Consider the following 16,263-nt stretch of genomic DNA (forward strand, 5'->3'; position numbering starts at 1 on the left):
GGACAATTTTACATGTATACAAAACCAATTAACCTACAAACCTGTACGTCTTTGGTGTGCGAGAGGAAAACCGAAGATCTCGGTGAAAACTCACGCAGGTCACGGGCAGAACATACAAACTCTGTACAGACAGCACCCGTAGTCAGGATCGAACCCAGGTCTCTGGCACTGTAAGGCAGTAGCTCTACTGATAAGCCACTGTGCCGGCAGAAACGTTATTCCCATTATCTTGTATCTGTACACTGTAGATGGCTCAATTGTAATAATCTATAGTCTTTCCACTGACTGTATAGCGTGTAAAAAAAAAAGCTTTTCACTGTATCTCAGTACACATGACACTAAAGTAAACTTAATTTGGTGTGTTATGTTGATGCATGTTTGGGTATCAGTTTTAATACACAAAATTCAACAGACACGTACATAGCAAAGAGTTTAATCTGATCGCAAGGATTAACTCAAATTTGAAACCCTAGACCTGAAAATATGTCCTGGCTGTAGGTAACAATTATGCAATGTTGTTCTCCAGTTTTTTGCGCTTTAGAAGGGAAAGTGATTGCAAATTTCCACACCCTGTCTTGGCACTTTTAACAGAACAATTTAAAAAAAACTAAATAGAAACTCAAATGACTAGTACGCTCAGTTTCAATCAGGTCCCACTACTGCTGATTCACTTGGTTGATAATCCCTGTGTGGCACCGAGCAAGAACATTTAGACCTTGTTAAGAAATGGTGCAATTTTATTGAATCACACACATACATATTCTGCATAGTAATTTGCCGTACTGCATAAAATAGCACTAATTGTATTTTACAGAATTCTATTTACAATTAATTTTAGTCACAATATATTAAATAGCTGAAGCCTTCAGACAAGATATTACCTTCACATTTGATATTTACAATGACCAACATCAAGAGCTGCATTAGCAGTCAGACAGCTGAAAGCCACTGGCTTTCACAGTGGCCAGAACTATCGCCTGTACAAGGACTGCTCTAAAGCCACCCACGACTGTGCTTGATGCCAACGTTACATGGCACCCTGATACACATAGTAATTCTGTATTTCTAACAATGTTAGAAACAACCAAGAGTGTTTCTGTACACCAGAGATAGTTGCAAACAAAACGTTCACTTGGAATGTTAAAGGTGGGCAAGCAGAAGCGGCTGAGATACAGTACAAGACAGCTAAAACACTGATATGTATTAGTGAAGATCATTTCTTGGATATTGTCGAGTGTTGTACAAAGTGTGCTTTCACAACAGGCAGTCCTCGTTGCTGTTTTCCCACAATTAGCTAGTGGTCCAGAAGCCAAGAGGGCGGTTCAAGTTTCCGCGATAAAGCCGTCAAGATCATCGTGAACTTTTCGTATCTCTCGGTTTGGTTAACCTGTGCACCTTTACTTCCCCACAACAACCTCATCGCAAACTCCGTCTGAAATGTCTCCAGCATTTCTTCATCCGGCTCAAAATCTAAGAGAAAGAAACGGAGAAAGAGTTAATAAATGCACCAAATAGTACAGAATTAAAAAATGATTGCAAAAAGAACGACGGAAACAGAAATGTTTAGTTCAGTTTAGAGATGAGGGGGTTCCCCGGCTTACGAAGCTTCGACTTGTGATATTTCGTCTTTGCGATGGTGCAAATGGCAGCGACCCATAGCGAGCAGCAGCTCCATGATCAGGCGTATTAAATGCATTTCGACGTACAATATTTTCGGTTGCGATGGGTTTCTCGGAGCGGAACCCCATCATAAGCTGAGGAGCATCTGTAGAGTGTGGAAACTGGCCCTTCGGCGCACCAACCAGCGATCCCCGCACATTAACACTATCCAACACACTAGGGACAATTTACATTTATACCAAGCCAATTGGCCTACAAACGTGTACGGCTTTGGGGTGTGGAAGGAAACCGAAGATCTCGGAGAAAACCCAGGCAGGTCACGGGGAGAACATAGAAACTCCATACTGACAGCACCCCTAGTCGGGATCGAACCCGGGTCCCTGGAGCTGTAAGACAGTAGCTCTACCGCTGCGCCACTGTGCTGCCTGCCATCCAATGCTGCAGTTATTTGGGTAGGTGACGTGGGAGGAGAATCAAAAGGTGTCTCGAAGAAGCGCAAAGAATTACCCTCCCATTGTTATGGCCTTTATGCAAGTTGCTGAACTGCAGCAGGCAAAACTTACACAAACTGAGCTGATAATGAGAGAGTAAAGACACTGGACCATCTAAAACATGAGGGCTAACAAGACGTATCCGGTAACGTCTCTAACCAACAAGATTTAATGTTTGAAGAATAAAGAGGAAGGATGAATTAAGGAAGAAGGATCACACGAAACCCAGACTAATATTGTTATGAGGTTCGGTACTCCATATTCACCAGCATCAATTCAATGTGTTCCTCGATTGGGCTTAAACTGACTGAGTGCATTGCGTTAGGCTTATCCTAGTTTAGTTTATTGTCACGTGTACCGAGGTACAGTAAAAAGCATTTGTGATATGCTAACCAGTCAATGGAAAGACAGTACAAGATTACAATTGAGGAGTCCACAGTGTATACAGATACAGGGATATAGGGAATAACGTTTAGTGCAAGATAAAGTCCGATTAAAGATAGTCCGAGGGTCTCCAACGAGGTGGATAGTAGCTCAGGGCTACTCTCTAGTCGTGCGAGTGCATCCTCACCTTCGAGAATCCGTTTTGTGTTGACTTTGTACGCGGAGGCATTGTGTGCGATGGATCGTGCATCGTCCAGGTGCTTGAGCATTATTTCACAGCCCTGATCGATGGTCTCCCACAACTCCATGGTTTCAAAGGTGACAAACTGGCGTTCCATGAGCGTAATGAGGGGCATGAGGTGTGGAATCGTGGTCTTGCTGAGCGCAACATCCTCTGAGATGTCACAGGAAAAAATAACATCAATCTGAATAACATCATCAACATAACATCAATCAATTAATAACAGAGTAAAGAATATTTGCTGCTAGTTTTTAAACTTTCATATTTTCATTCAGTGCTAATTGGGACATCTGCTCCCCTTATGATCAGTCGATAAGGCCTAGGAGCAGAATTAGGCCATTCGGCCCATCAAGTCTACTCCGCCATTCAATCATGGCTGATCTATCTTTCCCTCTCAACCCCATTCTCCTGCCTTCGCCCCATAACCCCTGACACCCGTACTAATCAAAAATCTCAATCTCCGCCTTAAAAATATCCATTGATGACCTCCACAGCCGTCTGCTGTAATGAATTCCACAGATTGACCGCCCTGCAGGATCACAAATTAAATCAGACTGAAACAGGGCCCCAACCCGAAATGTCACCTATCCATGTTCTCCAGGGATGCTGCCTGATCTGCTGGGTTACTCCAGCATTTTGTGTCTTTTTTTTAGTACACCAGCATCTGCAGTTCCTTGTTTCTACATTGATGTGCCTGTTGTCATTTAGATTGATCCAAGCCAGCGATTAAACCTGTGATTTGTGCTCCATTCTTTCAGTAAGTCTCATAGATGAGGGAATCGAAAGGGTGTTGCTTATCAAGAAAGAGTCACAATTTACCTTACTAATACTCAAGTCAAGTCAAGTCAATTTTATTTGTATAGCACATTTAAAAACAACCCACGTTGATCAAAGTGCTGTACATCAGTTCAGGTACTAAGAAAATACTGTTTTGGTTACCTATCTCTCACTTAAATAAATTCATTAAAACAAATCTGGTAACCACAAGCTGTGCTTTCCGTTCATCTTAATGTAGCAGTGTCACTCACTTGGATTACACGAGTGAGACATTGCTGGCAGTCTTACCTCTTCCCTCGTTTAAAGCTTTGATACATGGTTTGAGAGTCTTCTCGTACACAATGGCACTCTGGGTGTGCTTACGACGCAGTGCAGTCCAGGTTTGCTCCAATCGTGTAATCTGCACAGACACGGGTAAGGAGATATTAGAACAGCATTTCCAGTTAGCACATCCCAACATACTGACAGCAGCATTCATTCAACAACAGGAAAAATATTCCCATTATTCCACCCACTGAGGCTACCCCCATTTTCATCCATCGTGGCCGTTACCTTGGATCACAAGTTTACAAGTTAGAGGAGTAGAATTAAGCTGTTCGGCCCATCGAGTCCACTCCGCCATTCAATCATGACTGATCTCTGCCTCCTAATCCCATTTTCCTGCCTTCTCCCCGTAACCCTTGACACCCGTTCTAATCAAGAATTTGTCTGACTCTACCTTAAAGATATCCACAGACCTGGCCTCCACACCCCTCTGTGGCAATGAGTTCCACACATTAACTACCCTCTGACTAAAGAAGTTCCTCCTCATCTCCTTTCTGGAAGAACGCCCTTTAATTTTGAGGCTATGACCTCTGGTCCTGGACTCTCCCACCAGTGGAAACGTACTTTCCACATCCACTCCTATCTATGCCTTTCATTATTCTGTAAGTTTCAATGAGGTCCCCCCCTCACCCTGCTAAACTCCAGCGAGTACAGGCCCAGTGCTGTCAAACACTCACCATATAGTAACCCACTCATTCCTGGAATCATTCTTGTAAACCTCCTCTGGACCCTCTCCAGAGCCAGCACATCCTCAGATATGGGGCCCAAATCCGACAGACTACTGTAATTCCAAATCCTTATTTTATGACTTTGTGTCTGCTGATGGAAAGTTTTGGTCCTTGCCATACGAGCTCTGATCTGTTTAAATTTAGCTTTTGCATAGGGAGTTTAAAAATATCATCTTGGTTCACTTCTTGGCTTAATTTACAAAAAGCCAAATATGCCCAGTACAGATATCCAGGATTGTAGCTCAGTTTAAAACTGTGTGGCTTGATGGCCAAAGCAGTAGGGCAGAAAGTACCTGTGGCATGTCTAAGGTCTTCATCACAGCAGAGAAGGCATACAGGTCGCCCATGGAGTATTTCAGTTCCAGTGCCAGTTGGATAATCTTGGCCAACACAGCAGCTCTCTCTTCGACGCTCCCTGTGCAACCCAGGATATCCACTGCAATCCCGATGGTCAGCGTATTATACCTGAGAAAATGCAAGAGGTTGAGTTCTTTGGCTCTCCTGCTTCTACTCTTCATAATTTGACTGTTAAGATTTTTTTTTTTAGATTTAGAGATACAGCGCGGAAACAGGCCCTTCGGCCCACCGGGTCCGCGCCGCCCAGCGATCCCTGCACACTAACACTATCCTACACACACTAGGGACAATTTTTACATTTGCCCAGCCAATTAACCTACATACCTGTATGTCTTTGGAGTGTGGGAGGAAACCGAAGATCTCGGAGAAAACTGAAGATCTCGGAGGAAACCGAAGATCTCAGAGAAAACCCACGCAGGTCACGGGGAGAACGTACAAACTCCGTACAGACGGCGCCCGTAGTCAGGATCGAACCTGAGTCTCCGGCGCTGCATTCGCTGTAAGGCAGCAACTCTACCGCTGCGCCACAAGAATACAAACAAAAACTGGAGCAGTAATAGACCACGTGCACCTCAAGGCCAGTCTGCCTCTCAATGAAATTATGGCTGAACTTTACCTCGCATCTGTCCACAGTCTCACCCAATTCAAAAAAAATGTATGGACTACGCCAACTCTACTGATTGCCGGGGTCGAATATTGCACAGAATTAGAACTTCAGAGTAAAGAAACTTTTTCTCATCTCAGTCCCAAAAGGGTGATTCGTAGCCCAAGATTATTCTGTAAATTCAACTATCTCAGTCTTAGAAAATCACATCACTGCATCATCAGGTGCTGTTAATCTCATTCTAAACGGTTACTGTTTCAATAACTCCAGGTGTTCCCTCTTCTGAACTACTGTAAATGTATAAACCTTTCTGGTCAATCTCACGGCATAAGACAACTCTCATCCCAGGATCAATCCAGTGAATCCATACTGTCTGAAGAAGGGTCCTAATGTCCATAAATTCATAAGCTAAAGGAGCAGAATTAGGCCATTTGGCCCATCAAGTCTACTCTGCCATTCAATCATGTCTGATCTATCTTTCCCTCCTAACCCTATTCTCCTGCCTTCTCCCCATAACTCCTGACACCTGTACAAATCAGGAGTCTATCTATCTCTGCCTTAAAAATATCCACTGACTTGGAACATCGCCTATCCATGTTCTCCAGAGATGCTGCCTGACCCGCTGGGTTACTCCAGCACTTTGTGCCTTTTTTTAATGGATCCTTCAGTAGCTCCTTCAGTGACAGACTCCTTCACCCCAAGTGCGGGTAGGAGAGATATAGGAGGTCCTTCCTTCCCGCTGCTGTGAGACTGCACAACCAGCACTGCTCCCAGCAGACGAGTCAACAGTAATAGCTAAGAACACACAGAAAACTGATAACAATTTATCCTTGTCTTTACTTTTACTTATAATGTCTTGCTATCCACTTTGCTGCTGTAACATTGTAAATTTCCCTGGCTGGGAACGAATAAAGGAATATATTATTATTTCTCTATTTTACTAAATGTGAATAATCTTACATTTTTCCAATGTTGCCTTCTTTTCTTTAACCTGCCTGTATTCCTGTGCACAAATTGTACATCTATTCCATCTTTCCTCATGCAGCAAATCTAAATCTTCACTGCACTGTCTAATGCAACTCTAATTTAATTAGGTTCTTAAGCCTCCTCGGTCATGGCTGACCATGGGCAATGCAACCTAGTTGGCTGCTTGCTCCACACCTTTTATTAGGTAGGGAGACAAAAACTATAAAAAGACTTCAGACTCAAATCCTCTTCTAACAAAAAGCCAATCTCCCATTTGCTTCCTTAAATAGTTTACAGTTACTCGATTATAGTGGACAATCGGCAATAATGGACACCATTCCCCTCACGGTCCTTTATAACGATGGCTTACTCTATATTAATCCTCACAATGTGTCTATCAGCATTCACCAATCTTCTGCAATTGGACCTTCTTGAAAGTCTTCTGAAAATCTAAACAGACCACATCCACTGATTCCTTCTCATCAGTTGCAAGTCACACCCTCAACAAATTCCCTCAAGCATGATTTCCCTCTTCATTCATCCATACCAGCTCTGCCCAATCCTATTTCCTAAGATGTCATTGCATCCTTCATTAAGCACTCCAACAGTTTCCCTACCACTGACCACTGACTACCACTGACCACTGACTACCACTGACCACTGACCACTGACTACCACTGACCACTGACTACCACTGACCACTAATAGGAGAGTCGCTCCCCATTTTCTCATTCCCTTATGTGATCACCCACAGCAGAACTTAACATGCCAAGCTTCTACCGATTAGTAATAACCATCTGAGAACAGCGGCAGATAGACAAGGACAGTGAACAGAGAGACGGGAGTCGGCCATGAGTCTGGTCCCACCATTTGGTAAGATCAGAGACCTAAACGGCATGGTGGCGCAGCGGTAGAGTTGCTGCCTTACAGCGCCAGAGACCCGGGTTCGATCCTGACTACGGGCACTGTCTGTACGGAGTTTGTACGATCTCCCCGTGACCTGCGTAGGTTTTCTCCGAGATCTTCGGTTTCCTTCCACACCCCAAAGACGTACAGGTTTGTAGGTTAATTGGCTTGGTATAAATGTAAAATTGTCCCTAGTGTGTGTAGGATAGTGTTAATGTGCGGGGATCGCTGGTCGGTGAGGACTGGGTGGGTTGAAGGCCCTGTTTCCGCGCTCTATCACCAAACTAAAGGGTCTTGATCCGAAACGTTAGCTATTCCTTTTCTCCGGTAATGCCACCTGACCCAGGCTTTGATTTCAAAGGTCTTTTATTGTCACATGTACCAAATAAGGTGCAGTGATATGCGAATTACCATGCAGCCATACGGAAAAAAAGCAACAAGACACACAAATACATAAAAGTTGACATAAACATCCACCTTCAAAAACCTTTTGAAAAGGCCATTCGTTTTACACAATTTTCTACTTCCTGATTTTGTTCCTGAATTGAATTTGAAGATGACATTATTTGTTCAGGGATTTGCCCGCAGCAATAGATTGTTTTTCTCCAACTACCCCCTTTGATCACTTTGTTAGACTGCCCCTGAGCATTCCAAAATCCTGTATCAATCTGGTGAAGGCACTTCTGGATCACTGCTCCCTCCTGGAAAAGGCAATGAATCCAGTAACATGACCGTTGCTCTATTGTAACGTCACGTCACTCTCCGCCTCCCATCTCCAGTCCAACCGCAAGTTGAGCAAAAGATTAGAGAAAGAGAAGGTTTCATCTGGCATGCCTACAATAATTTCTCAAATAATACAATAGACAATAGGTGCAGGAGGAGGCCATTCGGCCCTTCGAGCCAGCACCGCCATTCAATGTGATCATGGCTGATCATTCTCAATCAGTACCCCGTTCCTGCCTTCTCCCCATACCCCCTGACTCCGCTATCCTTAAGAGCTCTATCTAGCTCTCTCTTGAATGCATTCAGAGAATCGGCCTCCACTGCCTTCTGAGGCAGAGAATTCCACAGATTTACAACTCTCTGACTGAAAAAGCTTTTCCTCATCTCAGTTCTAAATACCCCACAAAGCTATCCACACATGGCAAATCCCAAAAAAATACACGTGCTTTATCCAAACTAACTTTCAGGAAATTACAGCAAATCTCCGTCGCTGTTTTACCCCATTAGTGGAGAGTAAGGCCACATGCCACAGCTTTACAGCAAATAATATACTGATTTAATTTAGTTTCGAGATCCAGCGCGGAAAGAGGACCTTGGTCCCACCGAGTCCGCACCGACCAGCGATCCCCACACACTAAACACTGTCCTACACACACTAGGAACAATTTACAATTATGCAAAGCCAATTAACCTACAAAACTGTACGTCTTTGGAGTGTGGGAGTGGGGAGAACATACAAACTCCAGACAGACGAGCACCCGGAGTCAGGATCGAACCTGGGTCGCCGGCGTTGTAAGGCAGCTACTCTACCGCTGGACCACCGTGCCGCCCTCTGTGGACTCATACCTGCTACTCCTTCATTTGCCCCATCTAAAATAAGGAGCTCTTTGTGTGGACAGGCCTCAGTATTGAGCTCCATGCTCTCTTATTTCCCAGAGGCAGACTGAAGTAGAAGATGCAATGGATGGTGATGTGGACGAATCTTTTCCAGCCCGTAGCCACTCTGGCCATTTGTACAAACTCCCACCCCATCTCACCAATGCCTCTGTGGGAAAGGACTAGTTAATCCTGCACAGAGTTCTGGGCGAAGATCTGCCCCAGACAAACAACACGTTTGGTAAAGGTGGAACAGAAAGGAACGCCCTTTAATTACCGCTCAGAGGGCCAATCCTCCCTGTTCCTTTCTCCCACGCTGCAATCTTCAGAGCGGTGAGCTTCTGATGTTGCAATTTATTGCACAAACAGTGGAATGTTACTGTTTACCTTTCAATTAAATCCATGCGGAGTCGGTGCCCTTGAGGAAGTGTAATCAGCTCCAGACCCGAGACCACTTGCATTTGTTGCTTCATTTCATCAGAGACATTCAGTATCCTAGCAACCTGGCGGGGAGCAGAAGTTCAACTTTATTATTATGTGCAGCCAAGAAATTGGTCTTCCATTAAGTGGCTCATTTTGTGTACACAAGGGACTGCTGATTACATCAGAACTGACCTGTAGCCAAGGGTGGCCATTCCTGTTGTTAACGAGCACGCTTCCAATTTCACCACTTTTGCCTAGAATTATGTGGAAGTTTTTAAAGCACGCAACATTCCAATTTGGCTCTACCCAAGTGGCACTTGGTGGCGCGGCGGTAGAGTTGCTGCCTCACAGCGCCAGAGACCCAGGTTCGATCCTGACAACGGGTGCTGTCTGTGAGGAGTTTGTATGTTCTCCCCGTGACCGCGTGGGTTTTCCCCGGGTGCTCCGGTTTCCTCCCGCACTCCAAAGATGTACACGTTTGTAGGATAATTTGCTTTGGTAAATTGTCCCTAGTGTGTAGGTTAGTGTTAATGTGCTGGTCGGTGCGGACTGTTTGTGGGTGAAAGGCCTGTTTTCGTGCTGTATCTCTAAACTAAACTAAACTAAAGCCCGCAGAGGACAAGGGTTTACAAAAACACACTCACACTCACACACAAAATGCTGGTGTAACTCAGCGGGACAGGCAGCATCTCTGGAGAGAAGGAATGGGTGACGTTTCGGGTCGAGACCCTTCTTCAGATACGCATTCCTTCCCTCCTGAGATGCTGCCTGTCCCGCTGAGTTACTCCAGCATGTGTCTATCTTTGGTGTAAACCAGCATCTGCAGTTCCTTCACACACACACACACACACACACACACACACACACACACACACACACATACGCAGACACACATACACACACACACACACACACACACACACACACACACACACACACACACACACACACACACATACGCAGACACACATACACACACACACACACACACACGCACACACACACACACACACACACACACACACACACACACACACACACACACACACACACACACACACACACACATACGCAGACACACATACACACACACACACACACACACACACACACACACACACACACACACACACACACATACGCAGACACACACACACACACACACACACACACACACACACACACACACACACACACACATACGCAGACACACATACACACACACACACACACACACACACACGCACACATACACACACACACACACATATACGTACATATGCAGACACATATACACGTATACAAGACTAGGGTGGAGAAACTTCAATGTCTTAACCAGAATTTCAGCCCTTCCGGAGTAACCAATCCAGAAAGAAAAGAAAAGCCAAATGCTCAAGACAGGAAGTGCTGGAGGAACTCTGCGGGCAGCGTCAGGCAGCATCAGTGAAGGGAACGTACGCACAGGTGGATCAGTCTGAAGAAGGGTCCCAATCCCAATCGTCGCTTGTCTATTCCCTCCTCAGATGCTGCCTGACCCGCTTCGAGTAAAGAGGGGAAAGGTAGCTGGAAAGGAGAGGTGCAGACGGGCTAAAGCCTGGCATGCGATAGGTGGATACAGGCAAGGGGAGTGTGATAGGCTGATGTGTAGAGTAAGTGACAAAGGCCAGAGGAGAAAAGGAGACAAAAATATGTCAGATAAGATCATAAGTGATAGGAGCAGAGTTAGGCCATTCTGCCCATCAAGTCTACTCCGCCATTCAATCATGGCTAATCTATCTCGCCCTCCTAACCCCATTCTCCCCATGACCCCTGACACCCGAACTCATCAAAGATAAGGAGTGTAATGTAACCCTTGGCAACAAGCTTGTTTGAGGCATTATTGTTCAAAACTGTTCCACAGACTGATAGAGAACCATCACGGTTTGGGAATTCAAACATCAGAGAACGAAGGAGGCTGCAGAAAGTAGTCAACATTGCCCAGTCTGTCACGGGTATTGACCATCGATGAGACGTAGGTGGGCAACCCTGCCTCAAAAGGGTAGCTCCTCTCATCAAAGACCCACACCACTCCGGCCATGCTCTCATCTCACGGCTACCATCGGGCAGGGGGTAGAGAAGCCCAAACATCGTTACCTCCTGGTTCAGGATCAGCCTCTTCCCATTAATGATCAGGCTTCTGATCCACACTGCATAATCCCAACCACAGCTGACCTCGGCAACGATCTACTCTGAGTATTGTGTGGGATGCACTGTGTGCTTCAGTTTGTAGCATTACGACCTGGTTACCTGGTATTACTGATAACTTCCTCGTTACTGTATATTTGTGTTGTTGCATTAACGTTCCTGTCAAGCTGCAGAAAGTTAAAATGTCATGGTTCTAGTGCCAGTGCATCTGACAGACAAACGCTCTCGACTTGACTTTTGGTTTTGTTTAGTGTAGAGATACAGCGTGGAAACGGGCTCTTCAGCCCACCGAATCCGCGCCGACCCGCGATCCCCGCACACAAATACTACCCTACCCACTAGCGACAATTTACAATCTTTATCGAAGCCAATTAACCTACAAACCTGTAGGTCTTTGGAGTGTGGGAGGAACCTGGAGAAAACCCTTGCAGGTCATGGGGAGAACGTACAAACTCCGTACAGACAGCACCCGTAGTCAGGATCGAACCAGGGCCCCTGGCGTTGTAAGGCAGCAACTCTACCCGCTGTGCCACTGTGCCGCCCCTGACAAAGAGGTGAATGAGGGCACGTATTATAGACACCACACAGGCACCATGGACTGATCTGACCTCTTCTGGCAGTGTCAAGTCTCCTACTGTGATCACCTTATTCACTGCAAGTACCCTCTCCTAAATATTTATTCATTTCAATGCAAGAGTCAAAAGGTCCTGTTAATATCAGGATGGCAGCATGTCAAGTAAACTAGTGTCTACACATGAATATCACCTTCCTTGAAGAAACCTCTTGGCATCTGATGAAAATAACATGTTACGTCACAGGACCAGGCCCTGTGGCTCAGGATATCTGTACCAAACATGATGCCAATTTATACTAAGCTCTCTATCGGCATGCGATTTATATCCCTCTATGCCCTGCAGGGACATGGATAGAAAATTGGCTGGCAGACAGAAAGCAAAGAGTGGGGATAAATGGGTCCCTTTCAGAATGGCAGGTAGTAACTAGTGGGGTACCGCAAGGCTCGGTGCTGGGACCGCAGCTATTTACAATATACATCAATGACTTGGATGAAGGGATTAAAAGTAACATTAGCAAATTTTCAGATGACACAAAGCTGGGTGGCAGTGTGAACTGTGAGGAAGATACTAAGAGGTTGCAGGGTGACCTGGACATGTTGTGCGAGTGGGCGGATGCATGGCAGATGCAGTTTAATATGGATAGGTGTGAGGTTATCCACTTTGATGGTAAGAATAGGAAGGCAGATTATTATCTGAATGGTGTCAAGTTAGGAAAAGGGGACGTACAACGAGATCTGGGTGTCCTAGTGCATCAGACACTGAAAGGAAGCATGCAGTGAAGAAAGCCAATGGAATGTTGGCCTTCATAACAAGAGGAGTTGAGTATAGGAGCAAAGATGTCCTTCTGCAGTTGTACAGGGCCCTAGTGAGACCGCACCTGGAGTACTGTGTGCAGTTTTTGTCTCCAAATTTGAGGAAGGATATTCTTGCTATTGAGGGCGTGCAGCGTAGGTTCACTAGGTTAATTCCCGGAATGGCGGGACTGTCGTATATGTTGAAAGACTGGAGCGACTAGGCTTGTATACACTGCAATTTAGAAGGATGAGAGGGGATCTTATTGAAACATATAAGATTATTAAGGGATTGGACATGTTAGAGGCAGGAAACATGTTCCCAATGTTGGGGAGAGTCCAGAACCAGGGGCCACAGTTTAAGAATAAGGGGTAGGCCATTTAGAACGGCGATGAGGAAAAACCTTTTCAGTCAGAGAGTTGTAAATCTGTGGAATTCTCTGCCTCAGAAGGCAGTGGAGGCCAATTCTCTGAATGCATTCAAGAGAGAGCTCGGTCGAGCTCTTAAGGATAGTGGAGTCAGGGGGTATGGGGAGAAGGCAGGAACAGGGTACTGATTGAGAATGATCAGCCATGATCACATTGAATGGTGATGCTGGCTCGAAGGGCCGAATGACCTCCTCCTGCACCTATTGTCTACTATATTTTGCACTCTGGTTGATTCTAATCTTTGCTCTACCTGTTGTTATTATGTATGATTTTATACGTTTCTAGGGGATTTTATAGAAACGTATAAAATTATAAAAGGACTGGACAAGCTAGATGCAGGAAATATGTTCCCAATGTTGGGGGAGTCCAGAACTAGGGGCCACAGTCTAAGAATAAAGGGGAGGCCATTTAAAACTGAGATGAGAAAAAACTTCTTCACCCTGAGAGTTTTGAATTTGTGGAATTCTCTGCCACAGAGGGCAGTGGAGGCCAATTCACTGATTGAATTTAAAACAGAGTTAGATAGAGCTCTAGGGGCTAGTGGAATCAAGGGATATGGGGAGAAGGCAGGCACAGGTTACTGATTGTGGATGATCAGCCATGATCACAATGAATGGCAGTGCTGGTTCAAAGGGCCAAATGGCCTCCTTCTGCACCTATTTTCTATGTTTCTATGATTGTATGGCATAATTTGACCGGATAGTGAAGAAAGCAAAGTATTTTTAACTGTATCTCAGTACACGTGAGAATAATAAACAAATACAAATATCAATGCGCACGCATTATTTACACCACAAAAACAGACCCTTTGACTCAATATTCAGTTGCTTGCGTCTCCATTTCTTACCTGGCTGTCCACTTTCAGGATGTGCTTAGCAATAGTGGTCGAATCAGTCTTGGTAAACAGTTCTTTCACCCTTCTGATGACTGAGGTGTCGAGGGGCTTGTTGTCAGGGGGCAGCAGCTTTGACTGGAACTCATTGGGCTTGAAGCAGGAGGTATTTTCAAAGACGGGTGGGGGAGGGTCATGCGTCCTCGCCCCTTCCTCGTGTTGCAGGGGGGAGACGGTGAAGAGGATGGGGCTGCCGTGCGGGGAGCTGCGGCCTTGCAACCCGGCCCGGGACGCTTCATCCGTCTGCAGTCGTTCCACAAAGCTGTCGGGATGTGGGAGGCAGTGGAGCACCGGTGCCCGGTCCAGTGAGGAGTCCTGCCTACAGTAGGCGTGCCCCCTCTGCAGAGTGCCAGCGCGATGGTCCATCTCCACACCGTCCTTTACTAAAGGGGGCCTGTTGGGCGCCCTGAGGGAGGGCACCTTGCTGGGCTTTGGGGGGGGCTTGGGGCAGAGTTGGCTGTCGGAGCCTCTCAGTGCCTCCCCAGCCTGCGTGTCGAGCAGGGGCAGCCGGAAGTAGGTGGGACTGAGCGCAGGCTCGCTGCCGGTTCTGAACACTGGCGAGTTGTTGCGTGCGGCCCCCTCCGTACTGCTGAACGGCTGCTGCTGCTGTGGCCTCTGCTGCTGGGAGAGGTTCAGCTGCCCTGGCGGACACCTCATCCCTGTGAGTGAAATCAAGAGGGCATCCGGTCAAACATCATCACAGCCCCTGACAGAACACGAACAGGCCCTTCAGCCCGATGGGCCAGTGCCAACCTCTATGCCCACGTGAAACTAATAGATGTCATACAGCGTGGAAACAGGTCCCACGGCCCAACTTGCCCACACCGGCCAACATGTCCCACCTACATGCCCACACCGGCCAACATGTCCCACCTACATGCCCACACCGGCCAACATGTCCCATCTACACGCCCACACCGGCCAACATGTCCCACCTACACGCCCACACCGGCCAACATGCCCCACCTACACGCCCACACCGGCCAACATGTCCCATCTACACGAGTCCCACTTGCCTGCGTTTGGCCCGTATCCCTCTAAACCTGTCCTACCCATCTACCTGTCTAAATGTTTCTTAAACTTTGCAATAGTACCTGCCTCAAATACCTCCTCTGGCAGCTCGTTCCATACACCCACCACTCTTAGTGTGAAAAAGCTCTCCCCGCAGATTCCTATTAAATCTTTCCATCCTCACCTTAAACCTACGTCCTCTGGTTTTCGAATCTCCTACTCTGGGGCAAGAGACTCTGTGCATCTAGCCAATCTATTCCTCTCATGATTTTATACCCTTTTGTAAGATCACCCCTCATCCTCCTGCACTCCAAGGAAAAGAGTCCCAGCTTACTCAACCTCTCCCGATAGCTCAGGCCCTCGAGTTCTGGCAACATCCTCGTAAATCTTCTCTGCACCCTTTCCAGCTTGACAACATCTATCTATATACTAAAACTATTCGTTTGTTTGTTTGTTTGTTCCTGAACTACAGCCAAAACGGTACACGATAGCGCGGCAATTTTAAGCCCACCTTACTCACCGTCGTCCCTTTGGTGCGAATGGAAGAAGTTTCATTGAAATCGGTGTTATATTTTTAACATTATTCACATTTTAAAGTTTAAATCTATCTCTTAGGGAGGGTGGGGAGGGAGGGAGGAGGAGGGGGATGATAAGGGTTGTTGAGGGGGATGGAGTGGGGGGGAGGGGAGGGGAGAGAGGTGGAGAGAGGGGGAGAGAGGGGGGAGAGAGGGAGGGAGGGAGGGAGGGAGGGAGGGAGGGAGGGAGGGGAGGGGAGGGGAGGGGAGAGAGGTGGAGAGAGGGGGAGAGAGGGGGGAGAGAGGGGGGAGGGAGGGAGGGAGGGAGGGAGGGAGGGAGGGAGGGAGGGGAGGGGAGGGGAGGGGAGAGAGGTGGAGAGAGGGGGAGGGGGGGAGGGAGGGAGGGAGGGAGGGAGGGAGGGAGGGAGGGGAGGGAGGGAGGGAGG

At 46.7% G+C, this 16,263-nt stretch overlaps 1 protein-coding gene across 6 annotated transcripts in view; it reads right to left on the reverse strand.

The window, feature by feature from the left end:
* Window positions 1-568: 568 nt before the first annotated feature.
* Window positions 569-16,263, reverse strand: part of bcar3 (BCAR3 adaptor protein, NSP family member) — a 167,498-nt gene continuing 151,803 nt past the window's right edge. For all 6 annotated transcript variants that reach the window (XM_078408257.1, XM_078408255.1, XM_078408256.1 and 3 more), the window contains 6 exons: window positions 14,247-14,950; window positions 9,385-9,500; window positions 4,859-5,030; window positions 3,802-3,913; window positions 2,683-2,889; window positions 569-1,470 (listed from right to left, as the gene is read on the reverse strand). In XM_078408257.1, coding sequence (XP_078264383.1) covers window positions 1,295-1,470; window positions 2,683-2,889; window positions 3,802-3,913; window positions 4,859-5,030; window positions 9,385-9,500; window positions 14,247-14,950 — 1,487 coding nt within the window. In that variant the 3' untranslated portion in view covers window positions 569-1,294. The remainder of the gene's footprint in view (window positions 1,471-2,682; window positions 2,890-3,801; window positions 3,914-4,858; window positions 5,031-9,384; window positions 9,501-14,246; window positions 14,951-16,263) is intronic.

Source organism: Rhinoraja longicauda, chromosome 11 (genome assembly GCF_053455715.1).
Source record: "Rhinoraja longicauda isolate Sanriku21f chromosome 11, sRhiLon1.1, whole genome shotgun sequence".
Lineage (NCBI taxonomy): Eukaryota > Metazoa > Chordata > Chondrichthyes > Rajiformes > Arhynchobatidae > Rhinoraja > Rhinoraja longicauda.